This window comes from Cyprinodon variegatus, unplaced genomic scaffold, assembly GCF_000732505.1.
Source record: "Cyprinodon variegatus isolate N-32 unplaced genomic scaffold, C_variegatus-1.0 Scaffold129, whole genome shotgun sequence".
Lineage (NCBI taxonomy): Eukaryota > Metazoa > Chordata > Actinopteri > Cyprinodontiformes > Cyprinodontidae > Cyprinodon > Cyprinodon variegatus.
This window is the reverse complement of record NW_015150582.1, coordinates 1,243-17,926: the sequence shown is the minus strand read 5'-3', so window position 1 is coordinate 17,926 and position 16,684 is coordinate 1,243. Positions and strand designations below refer to the sequence as shown.

The 16,684-nt window shown below is 37.1% G+C and overlaps 1 protein-coding gene across 1 annotated transcript; it reads left to right on the top strand.

Moving 5' to 3' along the window:
* The first annotated feature begins 490 nt into the window (after positions 1-490).
* cse1l (CSE1 chromosome segregation 1-like (yeast)) lies at positions 491-15,754 on the top strand. Its single transcript, XM_015376126.1, has 25 exons — positions 491-578; positions 2,361-2,454; positions 3,657-3,799; positions 4,016-4,117; positions 4,209-4,354; positions 4,440-4,530; positions 4,617-4,724; positions 5,900-5,992; positions 6,071-6,238; positions 6,388-6,517; positions 6,610-6,675; positions 6,891-7,093; positions 7,175-7,259; positions 8,737-8,798; positions 8,890-9,026; positions 9,243-9,346; positions 9,427-9,524; positions 9,640-9,790; positions 9,877-10,085; positions 10,256-10,353; positions 10,449-10,534; positions 12,474-12,555; positions 12,833-12,979; positions 14,213-14,444; positions 15,198-15,754. Exons 2-25 carry the CDS (start codon positions 2,370-2,372, stop codon positions 15,285-15,287), a joined length of 2,916 nt encoding a protein of 971 aa, XP_015231612.1. The 5' UTR covers positions 491-578; positions 2,361-2,369; the 3' UTR covers positions 15,288-15,754.
* Positions 15,755-16,684: the final 930 nt, after the last annotated feature.

The window sequence follows — 16,684 nt, the reverse complement described above, 5'->3', positions numbered from 1 at the left end:
ACCTTCTGGCTCTTACGTGGATTTCCTTTTTTATATATAGTATAAATATTTTGTATATTAGAGTAGTTATTTTCATGGTCTAAATATTGAAATGCTTTTACTGTTTTTTTCGTGTGTTTTAGCTGTCTTGGTGTAATGGCACTTAAATCATCCGTTCAATAGGCAAAGTTAGGAAGGGTTGGAAAATAAAAGTTGTACAGTGTGTCAGCAAAGTAAAACAGTGGACTGAAATTTGTTTGAATGAAATCCTGACTCAAACAAAATTATTGGATTGAAATATGTCTAAAGTAACATAACAATTTGAGAACATTTTTTTTTTTTTTATCATTTAGCATTATTGAATTTGTAGAGCTAGAGCTATTCTTAATAGACGAGCTGTTTTGAAGCTCAGAGAGTCGGATCTTCAGCGATTCAAGCCAAACGCTCTGGATCACAGAAAAGAGTCACAATTTCCATTACTCATCTGCGCATGCGCAATATTGGCCGCGCAGTTACGTTTGAAAGCTGCTACGGCGAGCACGTCTGTACGGTCTGTGGTGGCTTTAGGTCCCATCCCCGTTTAACAAAGTTCTATAACGGTAAGACGTCCCGTTTTAATGGTCCCAACATATATTTGGGTAAGGTAACTGTGACTCATCTTGGCATTCCTAAAATTGTTTAGGAGTATTATTTTGTTTTTATGTTGGTTATAGCTAACTTTATGGTTAGCAACCGGTGCATTAGCACGCTAGAGCTAATATTAGCCCAGTGACTACTAGAGGATGGGTCTAGTAGCTGGAGTCTGGATATCCATCGGTTCCATCAGAAATGGAAAGTTTTAAATGTATAGGTTGTTGGGTATTTAAAATATCCGTTTTATTTACACTTGATCTTTGCACCCGACCCTGTATTTTCAGGGCCATGTGCGTATATTTAATCTTCAAACGTTTAGCATGTTGGCTAGTTATTTTGTACACCTCATAGACGAAACTAATATTAGTGTGACACGATGTAGCCAGGTTAGCCTTGTTTGCTATTTAAAAATATAAGGATGACCTCGAAGTGAGCTGGGTATTAATCCATCAAACAGCTGGACCGATTGAGCAATGAACTGCACATGGTGTGTCAAGATTATACACCAGCTCTCATATCTGCTTTTACACCGCAGAGATTTAATAGAAAGTGACATTTCCAACTTCGCCCTTCATAAAAAGAAATAAAATATATTTTGCAAGCTATTTTATATGGTAGTTTAAATATTGACAGATTGATAAGGCAGGTTCTGCTTGCTGCACCCTGCAGACTGCAAGCATTTGACTGAATGAATTGAAATTTATTTCAAATGGACAAATTGACAAGCAACAAATTAATCAACCAAACACCAATTTCCAAACTAATTAAATTCACCTCAACATAAATAGAAACAAACCCTCCACCAAATAAACCTGTCGATATATACAGCCAGAGGAGTAATTCATGTAAATTGTCTGAAAAGGGGTATGAAGAAGTAAAACATTATTCATACCCCCTCTCCCTCTAATTGCACTTAAAGAACTTGGGTCCTTTCAACCTACTTTTAGGGTCCTATGCTTCCAGATGTGCACCGCTTCCTATTGTCTCCATATGTTTCAATACTGGTTTAAAGCAATTGTTTTCTTCTGGTCCTCATTTTTCTCTGCACTATATTACCAACATTTTATTTCTACCTGTGTAAAAAAAATGAGGACACAACAATATATTTTTATTGAAAATACCATAGAAAGAAATAAACAGTTCTAACTTATGGGAAGAAGGCAAATGTAAAGCATTTAACAATCAATTTGGTGGTTTACTTAAAAATTAGATTGAGCATTTAAGAAACAAGGGTACCTCTGATTATAACTGGCAAGTCATTGTTCTTCTTCTCCTGGTTTGTTTCTGTTAATGTTTTGAAAGTGTCAGAATTGCACATATTTAACATATGATTGGTTTCATAGCACTACATTTTCAGTTGATTGATATACTATTACAGCATTTTTGCCATATGTTATGTTCTATTAGATATATGTGCTAACTGTATCGGCTCACAAAGTTTGAAGAAAGATACAGGAAAAAACAGAAACATGACAGAAATGAAGAGGTGGAACTGATAACTTTGATAACTCTAAGTAGGCTGGCTCTAAAGCTTAAATCAAATGGTATATTTTCTGCAAAATGCAGTGAAATGAAGACTGGATTATATCTAAGAAATTATTGCTTTCATGATGATCACAAAATGGTACCAGAGAACCAAATACGGTGACATTTTGTCCCTGCTGTCAGTAATGGAAATTATGGATGCTTCTGTGTTTTATTTCCAGGGTATCTATGTGAAGATACTAATAGTTTTTTTTTTCCCTTAGCTTGTAAGCATGGAACTGAATGACGGTAACCTGCAAACCCTGACTGAGTACTTAAGGAAAACATTGAACCCAGATCCAACAGTTAGGCGTCCAGGTAGGACTAAAGTGGTGTCTGTGGGGGGCATTTCTGTGAAATATTTACTTTAAAGTTGTAGGGAAGTCATATTTAAATTTTAGATCATTCTGGCTTAAATATGTACATAAATGTACTCTTTATCAAACCCCATTGTCCCAAAAAAATATTTAATTTCTATTTAAAAAAGAAAAAACCTGTCTTAAAATCTGTACTTTTGTTATCTTATGCAGGCCAGTTAGTTATACGTCAGCCTGTACACCTAAATTCGGCCAATTATATATCAACGGTCATCTGTCAATCAAATTCTTTCGGTCATAGCATCTTGATTCATATGTCGCAGCTAATATACGCTTAGGTTGAAATGAAAAACAAGACGGTTGAAATAAGAATAATTTATTTTACCATTGAGTTCCGTCCCAGTGTTCACGGGGATGGACGTCTGTGTCTTCAGCAGGCGTAGAGCTAACAATGGCATTGTTGCGAGGCAAGGGCTCAAACATGTACGGCTATAAGCCTTCTACACCAAACCAAGCTTCTGCCGCTCTGGTGTCCGATTCCACAACATCTTCGTCCCCACTTTCCTCTTCTAAATAAAAAATGTATGACGGAGGAGACTTATCCACGACCTCCGACACAAAACTCTCCTCCTCTTTCATGTTTCCGCTGTCCATAGCGTTCCAATGTAATTTGTCATTGGGAACCTACTAGCACTAAGTTGCAAACTGGTTAGCAAGATGCTTCTGAGACACCGGCCACAACCAAACAAACCTTCCGCCACAACAATCCCACTCCCTTTATAATCGAACAATTACGTTTAATTCGTATTTACGCGTGTAGTCGTGCATCACTCGGGAGAATTCACAACTGCAACCGTTGGAACAGGCGCTTCCCTACAACTTAAATATTCACATTTACTGATGAGGTGACTTTTTCTCAGAGATATAGTTAGAATTAGTGCAGAAGAGTGGATGTGACATCAGCCAAATGTAATCATAATGCTGCATAAGTATCAGTGACTCCCTTCTTTGTACAATATTGTCAAATGTTGAACTTATCCAGTGTTTCTTTTGTCCAGTAAAACAGTCTGTTAGTTACTCTAAAATCCAAATGTTTCTAACTTTGTGTTTGACTTTAAAACCCATAACCCACCTATGATTTCTTAAAGGTGTAAGCACTCTGTCATCTAATCTGCTTTCATTGCTGTTTGTTCCTTTTCTCAGCTGAAAAGTTTCTGGAGTCGGTGGAAGGAAATCAGAACTACCCGTTATTACTCCTCACTTTACTGGAGAAGTCTCAAGACAACGTAATCCGTGTCTGTGCTGCTGTTACGTTCAAGAACTACATAAAAAGGAACTGGAGAATCGTGAGTCAAATGTGCCACAGCTTATAGGTGGAAGTACAAAGCTAAGGTCACCAGCTAAAACAGATAGCACTTGGGTTGTGTTGCTTGCTTCTTATATTAGAAAAGAAGACAATTGCTCTGATTAGGACACACACACTAACGGTAATCTTTAATATAATGTTACAGTTAAATATGCATTCAAACACATAATTCAGAATATTTTTATATTTCTCCAAGGTTGAGGATGAACCAAACAAAATTTCAGACGCTGACAGGACGGCGATCAAAGCAAATATTATAAATTTGATGCTGAGCAGCCCAGAACAGATTCAGAAACAGGTAAGCGGTTCCCTGATATTGAAGCTAACATCTAATCTAAACCTCTGCAGTCAATGATGTTGGTGCTTTTTTTCCTGATCTAAATATTCAGCTGAGTGATGCCATCAGCATCATAGGAAGGGAAGACTTTCCTCAAAAATGGCCGGACCTCCTGACAGAGATGGTGACTCGCTTCAGAAGTGGAGATTTCCACATCATCAATGGAGTTCTCCGTACCGCACATTCTCTTTTTAAGAGGTTGGCCTTTTTCTTCCTAAATAACAGTTTTAATAAAGGATGCTCTTTGTTGAAAATTATAAAATGAAAGATTTTTGCTTTGAAGGTACCGCCATGAGTTTAAGTCTAATGAGCTTTGGACTGAAATTAAACTTGTACTGGACACATTTGCCCTTCCATTGACAGAGCTCTTCAAGGTCAGGAGCTCTCTGTTGAGCAGCTTTCTCCAAAACAAATTGCATGTTTTAAAAAGTGGTCATAACTGTTTCTCTCATCGTTTCAGGCCACTATTGACTTGTGTCAAACTCACGCCAATGATGTCAGTGCCCTAAAGGTCCTCTTTTCATCCCTAACACTCATTTCAAAGCTTTTCTACAGTCTTAACTTCCAGGTCAGTTGTGTTGCATTTATTCCACAACTTTGATATCTTTATATCAAGAGCTGTTTGCAGAAAAGGGCCTTTTTTTTTCTTCTGTAGACCTTAATTGTTTTTAATAAACTTACTTTTGTCTTGGCCTTATATAAAAACGTTCTACCTTGCAAAAGTATATGTATGCCTTTAACTTTTTATATTTTGTCATGCTACAACCACACCCTTCATTGGATTCTATTGAGATCTGATGTGATGAACAAATTAAAAGTGAGGCCTAATTGGGAGAAGTAATTAAAGGGATACTGTAGAAACTAGACTCTACTAACTCTACATCCTTCGAGAGTAAAAAAAAAACTTTTTAAATTCTTAATCTGTTTTTTTTTTTTTTTCTATTCTAATTAAATACACATTTCTAAGTAAATACACAGTGTAAGTCTATTGTGCCTTCTAACTGACTTAGACTTGGACAGATTCATTTTGTCATTTTGTATTTAGTGTAAACAAGAATTTTGTTAAAACCAGCTCTCTAGACAATGTCATTTTTATTAAAGTGCAGCCTTAAACAGTAAACGCATAAAAAAAACAGTAATATAAACACATGACTGTATATTTACATTTCTATTTCATTTTTTTTTTTTATAATAAAATATAATTAATATAATAAAATACAACCAAACAACCCATACAATAACCCAACTGTGTGTTTAGGGAATCTCTTGTCCAGTTTAAAGTCTCTTGCAGGGTTCAACAGGCTTACTACTTTGAGCACCTCCATACATGATGCTCCCTCCACCTTATTTCAGGATGGGGATGTTGTGTTCACCCCCTGAAACGTGTTTGCCTTGTCCCATCATGACTTGTAGTGAAATACAAGGGGTCTCTTTGGAATAGAGATAAAGGCCACACCAGTCAGATTTGTTTGTCAAATTAATACTTGTCCTTTTACTTAATCTTCACAATTATGCATTGCTTTGTGTGGGGCATTTTTATAAAATTCCAAGAAATAACACAAAAAACTATATTTGTCAATTAACTTTATGGTTAAAAAAATAACAAATTTTAAGGGTTTGAAGAATTTTGCTTAATATTATTTAGAAGTTCTTGGCAATTAGAATGAAGCATGCAGGTTATAGATCTAAGCAGTGTTATTCATAACCACCTGTGTGTAACTGAACTCTACTTTATTACAACAGGACCTTCCAGAATTCTTTGAGGATAATATGGAAACCTGGATGACCAACTTTCACGGCCTTCTGACTCTGGACAATAAGCTTTTACAAACAGATGTGCGTTGTCCTCTTCATACTGCAGGAAGCATGTATTTTTTAATTTTTTTATTTTAAATGTTAAATTATTTGACTTAGGATGAAGAGGAGGCTGGTCTCCTGGAGCTGCTGAAGTCTCAGATCTGTGACAACGCGGCTCTTTACGCTCAAAAGTACGATGAGGAGTTTCAGCCGTACCTGCCACGCTTTGTTACTGCAATCTGGGGCCTTCTGGTCTCCACCGGCCAGGAAGTCAAATATGACCTGGTGAGACAAGTGGGCTTTTTATTTCTACTACAAATTTTTTTTTATATATATATATATATATATATATATATATATATATATATATATATATATTCAAATTATCTTACTGTTTGCACAAACCAATAACAATACACCCACCCCCTCCCCAGCTTGTAAGCAATGCTATCCAGTTTTTAGCATCAGTTTGTGAAAGGCCGCACTACAAGCATCTGTTTGAGGACCAGAACACACTCACCAGCATCTGTGAGAAGGTCATTGTGCCCAACATGGAGTTCAGAAGTAAGCGCTCAGATGTCCTCTGCTGTTCTGAGGTCTGATCCATGTTTATCTCTGTAGTGGCACCAACTAGATTGCTGTCTGTCTAACTACAGGTGCAGATGAGGAGGCTTTTGAAGATAACTCTGAGGAATACATCCGGAGAGATCTTGAGGGATCTGGTAAATTTTGAGATTGTTTAAATAACTAATCTTAATGACAATATTGAAATGTTGTATTTTCAATGATTTTAGACAGTATAGTAATGCACATAAACGATGCTCATTTATTTAGAGGCTTCCATTTAAAAGATGCTAACTTTATTTGCTGTTGGGTCATCATATTTATGTATTAATGCCTCTGGTTAAAAAGAAACCTCTTTGTTTGCTTCCTTCAGACATTGACACTCGCCGCAGGGCAGCATGCGACTTGGTGAGGGGCCTCTGTAAGTTTTTTGAGGGGCCAGTCACAGCCATCTTCTCTGGCTATGTGAACTCGATGCTTACAGAATATGCTAAGAACCCCGGGCAGAACTGGAAACACAAAGATGCAGCCATCTATCTGGTCACATCGCTGGCATCCAAAGCCCAGACGCAGAAGGTAAACAAAAGTCCTGGAAGTTTTAAAGGGTTCATTATGCTTTATGTTGATTTGTTTACATTTTTGTTTGTATTTTAACAGCATGGAATTACACAAGCCAATGAACTGGTGAATCTGACTGAATTCTTTGTGAACCATATTCTCCCTGATTTAAAATCATCCAATGGTAAGACTTCTCTCGATGTTTGGAACGACAAAGAATTTTCTTGTTGGATTATGTTGAAATAAGTGACTGGTTCATGAGGCATCATGAAGCATTCAGACATATATACACCATATCGATACTGTGTCACTGAATACTGACACCTGTTGGACATTTAAAATCACTAAACTGACACGGATTTCATGACCAATAATATGATTTAGGCCATAGTTTGCTATAATGTATTATTTCATTACTATTGTTTACATTTTTAAGGAGCATATTAGAAGTGTCTTCCTTCAGGTTTTGCAGAGCAGCACCTGTTGCATATCTTAAGGTCCCAATTAAGTAGTTTCTAATAAACCTTTCAGAGGCTGGAGACCAATGCTGGATTGATGCACATAAGGAGGGCTTAGGAAATGAATTTGGTTATTGTGATTAAATATTAAAGTAACAGTCAGCCAACTTGATCATAAAATCCTAACCTATATTAATCACTCTAAAACATGCCATTTGCTGAAAGGATAACCTATTTACACCAGCCATTAGGACAAAACTTATGTAAAAAAAAAAAAAATATTTATGCTATTTTTGTATTACATGAATAGGTATATGTATCTTATATTGCTTATATTCCATTTACAACTTATACAAATGGTAATAACTTTTTCTAAATAGAATGAACCAGAATAAACCTGTTGATTATTTTTAGATGAATCTGTTACTAATCGGACAGCCAAACTTCCTTAAAGAAGACTTTTTACGTAATTAAACCAGGTGAAACTAAAACTTTTCCACTTGACGAGTTGTGGATAAAGCATATACTGCTTCAAGTGGATCGTCTGTCAGCTAAAAGCATCTTTCGAAGTCTCTATACTCCTTTTAACGATTGATCGATTACAAAATTAGTTGATTCTTTCAATAATTGATTAATCAGATTAATTGTTTCAGCCCTGGATTACTAAAAGGATCGATATCTGCAGCCCTATACACCAGTAGAACTCTGTGTGTTTGATGCACTGATCGACTTGTATTGATCTGTTGTAGTTAATGGAGTGAAAACATATGCAGCCTTACATTTCAAGCCAACATTAGTATGCACTGTAATATTTACCTGGTGTTTTTATTGCTTTAATTAGCAAAGCAGGGCTGGGGATAGACTTCTCTAAAAAAAAAAAAATTGTTTCATAATTCTATTGCAGTTAACCAAATTATAAAAGTGAGGCTTACGTTTTTAATCTTGCAGCTGTCTTCTAGCTTCCTGTGGTAATAATGCATCAGAATGAAATTTGATTCAGAGTTTAACCGATCCCATTTGGGAATAAAGGGCTACTACTGTACATTAACAATGGGCCATTATGGGACTACGGGTCTTGATAAAGTAACTACCATATCAACTTGGAAGGATTGTAGCAGAAGCAATTATTTGAGTAATTAAATACTGATGTGTTAAAAATGATTATTTTGAAAAAGCTCAATCATGTTTATAATCTCCCTGCAGTTAACGAGTTCCCAGTGCTGAAGGCGGATGCAATCAAGTATGTTATGATCTTCCGAAGTCAGGTATGAAACCTCTGTTTCTCCATAACTTGTTTAGTGTTTTAAATGAAAATTGAATTCCTCACTTTAAGATTCCTCCTTTCCTTCCCTCCAGCTTCCTAAGGAGCAGTTGCTGCAGGCAGTTCCTCTCCTGATAACACACCTGCAGGCGGAGAGCACAGTTGAACACACTTATGCTGCGCATGCATTGGAGAGGCTGTTCACAATGAGAGGCCCCAATAACGCAACACTGTAAGTTTCAAACAATAATGAGGAACCGATTCACACCCCAGTTGGTGCAATATGATGTTCTTAACTAGGCAGACTGTAACATTTTTAGTATTTCCACCATCTTGGCTTAAAATGACAATGATTGAATACTTTCTAGTTAATCATTTTCACAGTATTCTTTCAGTGTGCATTTTCTTAGCTGGGACTGGGAGATTTCTAACGTAAATCTTCTTTTAGTATCACTTCAGCAGAGATGGCACCTTTTACTGAGCAGCTGCTCACCAACCTCTTCAAAGCACTGAGTCTTCCTGGTTCTGCAGAAAATGAGTATATCATGAAAGGTAATCATCTGTTTCTTTCCTCTGTGTTATAAGTTGAAAGTTAACAGCAAACTAAAGTTTGTTTGCCTTCATCCCTGAAGCCATCATGCGCAGCTTCTCCCTGCTCCAGGAGGCCATAGTTCCTTACATTCCCTCTCTGATTGGTCAGCTCACTCATAAACTCCTCTTGGTCAGCAAGGTAACAGTTTTTTGTTGTTGTTTTTTTTTTTTTTGAGTAGAAATAGATTTGTCACATTTCCTCTGGGTTATTTGTCTCAATTATGGGTTTGTTTGTTTGTTTTTTTTTCTCCCAGAATCCCAGCAAGCCTCATTTTAATCACTACCTGTTTGAGTCTCTGTGCCTGTCTGTGCGGATCACCTGCAAGGCTAACCCTGCCACAGTCAGCAGCTTTGAGGAGGCTCTTTTCCCCGTCTTTACAGAAATCCTTCAGAACGACGTTCAAGGTATTTTAGTTGTGCGTCAAACCCTCCTGATGTTCGTGATGTGTTAATGCAATAAGGGGACTGACTCTTGTTTGTTTCTTTTGTAGAGTTTCTTCCATATGTGTTCCAGGTGATGTCTCTTCTCCTTGAGATCCACTCCAACTCTATTCCTGCTTCCTACATGGCTTTGTTCCCCCACCTGCTCCAGCCCATACTGTGGGAACGCACGGGGAATATACCTCCTCTTGTGCGTCTGCTGCAAGCTTACCTAGAGAAGGGAGGGGCAGCTATCGCTACTTCAGCAGCTGACAAAATTGTAAGTAGCTTCTAGAATTTTTTTTTTTTTTAAATCCATTTGCCTGCCATGTTTTTGTTAAAGGCATATGGACCAAACTCTAAGAAGGAAAATGCTGTTTATATTTAGTTGATTGTAGATGTATACTAAAGTTTCTCTATTCCACTTATTCTCGCACTTTTCCATCTCAGCCTGGATTGCTTGGAGTTTTCCAGAAGCTCATTGCCTCCAAGGCCAATGACCATCAGGGATTTTATCTCCTCAACAGCATCATAGAGAACATGCCCCCGTAAGCCTCCCAGGGTTCTTTGATCCGCTTTTAATTCCTAACATAATAAGCAGAATGGTTTTTGTTACTCAAATGTTTTTGTGTTGCTTTTCCAGGGAGTCCATCACTCAGTACAGGAGACAGATCTTTATCTTGCTCTTCCAGCGGCTCCAGAACTCTAAAACTACAAAGTTTATTAAAAGTGAGTATCTGGATTGTCAATGCCATTTTCTTTGATTTTTATATTTTCTAACTTTTATTATAATGGCAATTTGAACAGCTATACAGTGAGGAAAATAAGTTCTTGAAAACCCTTCTATTTTGCAAGTTCTTCCTCTTGGAAATCACAGACAGGTCTGAAATTGTCATTGTTGTTGCCTGTCCACTGTGAGGGACATAACCTAAAAAAAGAAAAGAAAAAAAAAATTCCAGAAATCAAAATGTATTTTTTTTAAACTATCTTTATGATACAACTGCAAATAAGTATTTAAACACCTGAGAAAATCACTGTTAATGTTTGCACACACTGGAGAAGGGATTTTGTCCCACTCCTCCACACAGATCTTCTCTAGATCAGTCAGGTTTCTGGGCTTTCGCTGAGAAACATTGAGTTTAAGCTCCCTCCAAAGGTTCTCAATAGGGTTTAGGTCTGGAGACTGACCAGGCCATACCAGAACCTTGATATGCTTCTTCCAGAGCCACTCCTTGGTTATCCTGGCTGTAAGCTTTGGCTAATTGTCATAGGGGAAGACCCAGCCTCGACCCATCTTCAATGCTGTGCCTGAGGGAAGGAGGTTCTTCCACAGAATCTCGCAATATGTGGCCCCGGTCATCCTCTCATTAATACAGTGCGGTCACCCGTCCCATGTGCAGAAAAAATTACCCAAAGCATGATGCTACCACCCCCATTCTTCGCAATATTCATGTTGTTCTTGGGATGGTACTATTCTTACTTCTTTCTCCAAACAGAGTTGGTGGAATTGTTCCAATACTTATTGTCCTCACTGTATGCAGTGATTTGCTTTGTTTGAAATCCCAGAACGTGCAATAAAATAGCTTTGCATGCTACTGTGTACCTTTCACTCTAGTACCAATTAAAAACTAGTTGGTCCAACTGTCTGCTGTAGTTTACAATTTGATACACTTTAATTCTTACATGCTTTTAAATGTGCCTCTAACTTTAAAGTATGAAGAGGTTTAAGGTGTGATGCAACAGAGCTTTATCACACAAGCCAGGTTTCCATCCAAATTTCATGAGAATTTTAAAAAGCTGAAAAAAATGCAAAATGTGTTTTATTTGATATGTGAATATTTGTAATGTAGTTATTATTGAAGTTACAGTTGGCTGTAATGCACAGGAAGCAGAGGTGGTTAGATGAGCACAGACTGCAGAACAGGAGGTTTTAAGTTTTACTTGATCACATCAGAATGTGTTAATGATGTACATGCCAATCACAAATCATCACAAGCAATGTAAAAACTTTTTTGAGAAATGTATTGATTTACATTTTGTTTCTATCAAACTTTTGTAATGCGATAAAATGTGCAAAAAAAAATATGAAAATACATTTAGGGGACTTAATTTGTTACCCTGCATAATACATGGAAATAAAAAAAAAAAAAGAAAAAGGGTGAACACTACAATAATAGTTTTAGCAGTAATAGAAGACTGGCGTTATTTGATTTTATTTGAATATAACAGTTTTTATGAAACTCTTTGGGAACCAAGGTTACCTAAAAAGAAGTGCATTGTGTCAAAACTAGTAAAGCATTTTTAATAAATGTTAACGGTTAGCCTAGCAAATGCGTGAATAACAACATCCCACTAAAAAAGGAGATTCTCATCACAGAAAAAAGACAAACTCTGAAATATAAACACAAAACCATATTTTCAGCTCTAAAGTATTTGAAAAGGTTTACATTTAAAAGAAAAGGAAAAAGACTTAAGTAAAATTTCTAAGTCACTTTTATGAGTTTCATTGTTTTGGACTGACTTAAGTTTCAGTATTTCAGAGGTGCCTCAGCTGAATGTAATTGATATTAACTGTACAGCAGTGATCTAGATCATTTCATTTATTTCTTTTAATCGAAGATGTTCGTAATGCAGCCTAAAATAAATATTTTTGTTTCTGTCCTCAAAGGTTTTTTGGTGTTTGTGAATTTATATTGTGCCAAATATGGAGCCATTGCACTTCAGGAGATCTTCGACAGCATTCAGACAAAGTACGCAACTTCTTTTTTTTTTTTTTTTTACAATATAAACAATTGGTCACTTTAAAGCAGCACTAATCTTACATTTTACACATAAATGCTGCTTTTTGAAATGTGCTGTTAGTAACTGTTATTCTGTATGCTGGATTTCAAAATAAAATCTGCCCCGCGGCATTCTACCTTTATAGCGGTAGAATGCTGAATTGTAGTATCTCGATTTTGTATAGTTTTTATTTGACTGAATTGATACGTTTTTGCATTTGACTATTTTAACGTTTTTGATCCGCAGAATGTTTGGGATGGTGTTGGAGAAAATCATTATTCCAGAGGTTCAGAAGGTGTCTGGAGCAGTGGAGAAGAAGATCTGTGCTGTGGGCATTATAAAAATCCTCACGGAGTGCCCCGCCATGATGGATACAGAGTACACAAAGCTATGGTAAGAGCTAGCTTCGACTAAAGTGTACCTTGAATTATAGCTGTCATCCCAGTGATCTAGTCCTCTGATGTCCCCTTTAAATGGATCCTTTAAAGTTCTTTAACACAAAACTTCATGAACTAAATGGGTATGTCACTGTAGCGCAGTATACAGTAATGTAACTTTACTGTTCATCACACTGAACTGCTTTTATTCATGGATTCACCAGGAATAGGTCAGACAAAAAAAAAAGTATATAATCAGTTTTGTGCCTTTTGTAAACATGTTTAATTTACTGTTATCTTAACATTATAAAAAAAGGTCATCTTTATTCATGATTTAAGAGGTTTTTTTTGTTTTCTTCTAAAGCCGGTTATACACTGAATGATTTTTTTTATTTTTATTTTTTTGCCTATTTTAGGCTGATTCTCCAGTTGTGCGAGAATTTTTTGGGCAGGGTTTCAGGCTCATCTTGCGTCCTGCTTCGCGTAGTATACAGGGGTTAACGAGGGGCGATTAGCCTCTCACAACCCCCCGATCAGGAATCAGAAGGTCAGGAGCAAATCAAACATGTTTGAAATTCAATCGGCCGTCGTGAGGTCTTCGTGGACAAATCCTGCTGTTGGAAGCAGAGCTACTAGCGTCTACGAGTCGATTTACCAGAACCTAAAGCACTGTGCACATGCATACAAGCGAGTTCTTTCAGATTGACTAATGCAACCAGCACCATCTCTTGGCGCTGTTTCTGACGTGTGGTATTTGGAAATGCAATGTGAGCAGGTAGATCGCATCAGTGCGTCGAGCTGCACAGTATGAGAAAATTCATCATGATCTGTGAACTTTTAAACCCTGCTGTTTCATCGTACATTTTGAGCCGTAGCTGCGTGCAACAATAGAAAATATCACACAATGTATGCCCGGCTTAAGTTTTGAGCAGTTCACTAACATTAGGAATAGTAAATGGATTGGCTGCTGCTGCTGTCAGCTTGTTCGCTCAGAAGACTTGATGAGGGAGCGTGTGTGAGATGCACATAGATTATTCACATAAATTTTTGCCCTCTGGTTAGTGGCACAAATATAACACCATGTTGCATGCTAACATGGTCAAATCCCCCTCCCTCCTGCCACTGGGCATATTATCAGAAAGTGCCTCAGTTATAGTGAGTTACTTTTTTGTTGTGTACTAAAGGCAGATTCCAGGAAAAACAACGTATTGAACTATTAAAATGGCTCATTTTGAATATATTTGCTTAGGACCCCTCTGCTCCAGGCTCTTATTGGCCTGTTTGAGTTACCAGAAGATGACAGCATCCCAGACGACGAGCACTTCATTGACATAGAAGACGCCCCAGGCTATCAGACAGCCTTCTCACAGCTCGCCTTCGCTGGAAGGAAGGAACACGATCCAATTGGAGATGCGGTTGGCAACCCAAAGATCCTGTTGGCCCAGTCGCTTCACAAGCTTTCAACTGCCTGTCCTGGAAGGGTATGTTCCAGTTCATTGTCTATGATTCTTCTTGCTATATCAAGATTGATTCCTTTAACCCTTTGTGACCTTTAGCATCCTCAGTGTGGGTGTTTCCCTCCAACAGGAAGCTGTGAATACTAATTATTATAATTTCCAGATAACTATTGGATCTGTTTTTTTCTCTCTACCTAGGGTATCCACATTCCCTCTGGGTGATTCCTCCTTCCTGTCTTTTTCTTTCTTGCAGCCTTCCTTTCTTTTTTCCTGATACCATTTGTCTTATATTTACCTCCATCTTTCTTCCTTCCTGTTGTCCATTCTTTTTTCCTCCATGTACCCTCCTTCCTTGCTTTCTTTTTTTTTCATATTTGAAACTTAATGTGTGGATTCATATTTTAGGAATAAAATGGTTCTCATACTTTGATCATTAATATTTCATATTTTAATCATTGTCTTTGTTGTTGTTTTTTTTGTCCTTTTACACATACAGTCTGTGAATACAAAAATGCATTTGCCAAACACAGGCATTAAATAATATACAAAAAATTGACCCGTACAAAGTAACCCCATTTAGCCCACCCAGGTCACTGAATATTTCATATTTTAAACTGAACAAAGGACTCGGAAAAACAAAATTTGGACCACTATGTCATTTTTAGATAGTAAAATGTGTAGGAATCCTCTACTGGAAGTAAGAAAAGCTATTTCTGAAGTGCATCATGTATGACAATTAATGCAAATGTTGCCCCCTTGTGTCTGTTTTTGGCACAGGTTCCCTCCATGCTGAGCACCAGTCTGAATGCGGATGCCCTGAAGTTTCTGCAGGGATATTTGCAGGCAGCGAATGTGCAGCTGGTTTAAAACAAAGATGCGGATGACTATGCAAATGCTGCAGACACAGTTAGCCCTAGTCAGCTCACAGATCAATTACAGCTGAGATCATGACTCCATGATGGATTAAAAAATAAACAGCAGGATTTTGCCTGAAAATGGGAGGTCTTTTCATAAGAAAACGTTTTAAGTGTTTTTAAAGACGACCAAATGGTGGCAAAGCAAAATTTATCCTCTTTGGTAATGTCAACAGGAATTTAGGTTGGTGTCCATGCACTGGTAACATAACAAATTTGAATTGAAGAGTATTAGAACAGAAGTGAAGAGATTTCCTTATTAACAGTTTTGTTGGTTGGCATTGGTTCTTGATCATAGTGACTTCACTCTGATCACACATCTGTCCTTTGTTTCTGTTGCATGTGTTCCTCCCATTTGTTGCAGTCTTGTGCTTTTGTTTTCAACACTTTGTCATGTGAATAAAGAGACACACTTGTGTACATCTGTCACTAGTGCTGTTTTACTTCTAAACTGGGTTCTTATTCAACTTTATTATAAAAATATTTTTGAAGTAATCTGCTTTGTATTCTATTTAACCAATAATTCCGTTTTTAGTCTTGTGTATAAGTCAAGCATCTTTTGAGGAAAAATGTCTTATTGCACCATAACGTGAAAATACAACCTGTATGTTTACTGGTTCAATAAAATTATGAATATTAAAGGTAGTCAAAATCTTTGAAATGTCGTTAAGTGAAACCATTGCTGAAATTTTACAAGCCCAAATTTCTTGGGTTAGGGTTGATTATTTGCTGACATAATGAAAACCCAAAATTCAGTTTATTACGATATTTCATAATGATCCTAAACATCTTGTTAAACTGAAATGCCAAGCTTCTAAAAAGCACTCCATCCTTTTACATGATTTAAATCAGAAATGCATTGAGACATTCAGATCATCCTTTGGTTCTGAAGTTTAAAGAAAGGCCATGTTGCTTCCAAACTGTGCTTTAGCTCATTTTAGCTGTTCTAAGGTTCATGCCAGTTCACTGTTCAGACGGTAACACCATGGGAACCAGTTTTGGTACCCTTGCCAGCGTAGGTGGCTATCAGCTTCTACTGGAAAATTAAATAATCTACATAACCTTTTGTCAGGAGAAGGAAGCATAACGTGCTGAAACAAATCCTAGTAGATAGCTGTAAAGCAGGTCATCACCAGCAGAAGATATTCAATTCAAACACACATTGGTCCCAGAGGAAAATGTGATGTGGTTTTTTTACAGAGTTCTAGATGTGCATACCTGCAGGCAGGAAGGATCCTCCAGCTTGTATAAAGACTGTTGTTGTGTAACACATTCTGAAGAGGATGTACACTGTATCCAAAATGTTCTTCATTTTATGACTTATTCATTGTAAAATCATCTCCAGAGGTT

Excerpts from the sequence above, each read along its gene's own strand:
- cse1l (XM_015376126.1), top strand. The coding sequence starts at position 2,370 with ATGGAACTGAATGACGGTAACCTGCAAACCCTGACTGAGTACTTAAGG. Across the intron at positions 2,455-3,656 it reads TCCAACAGTTAGGCGTCCAG|CTGAAAAGTTTCTGGAGTCG; the intron begins GTAGGACTAAAG and ends TCCTTTTCTCAG. Across the intron at positions 8,799-8,889 it reads TTATGATCTTCCGAAGTCAG|CTTCCTAAGGAGCAGTTGCT; the intron begins GTATGAAACCTC and ends CCTTCCCTCCAG.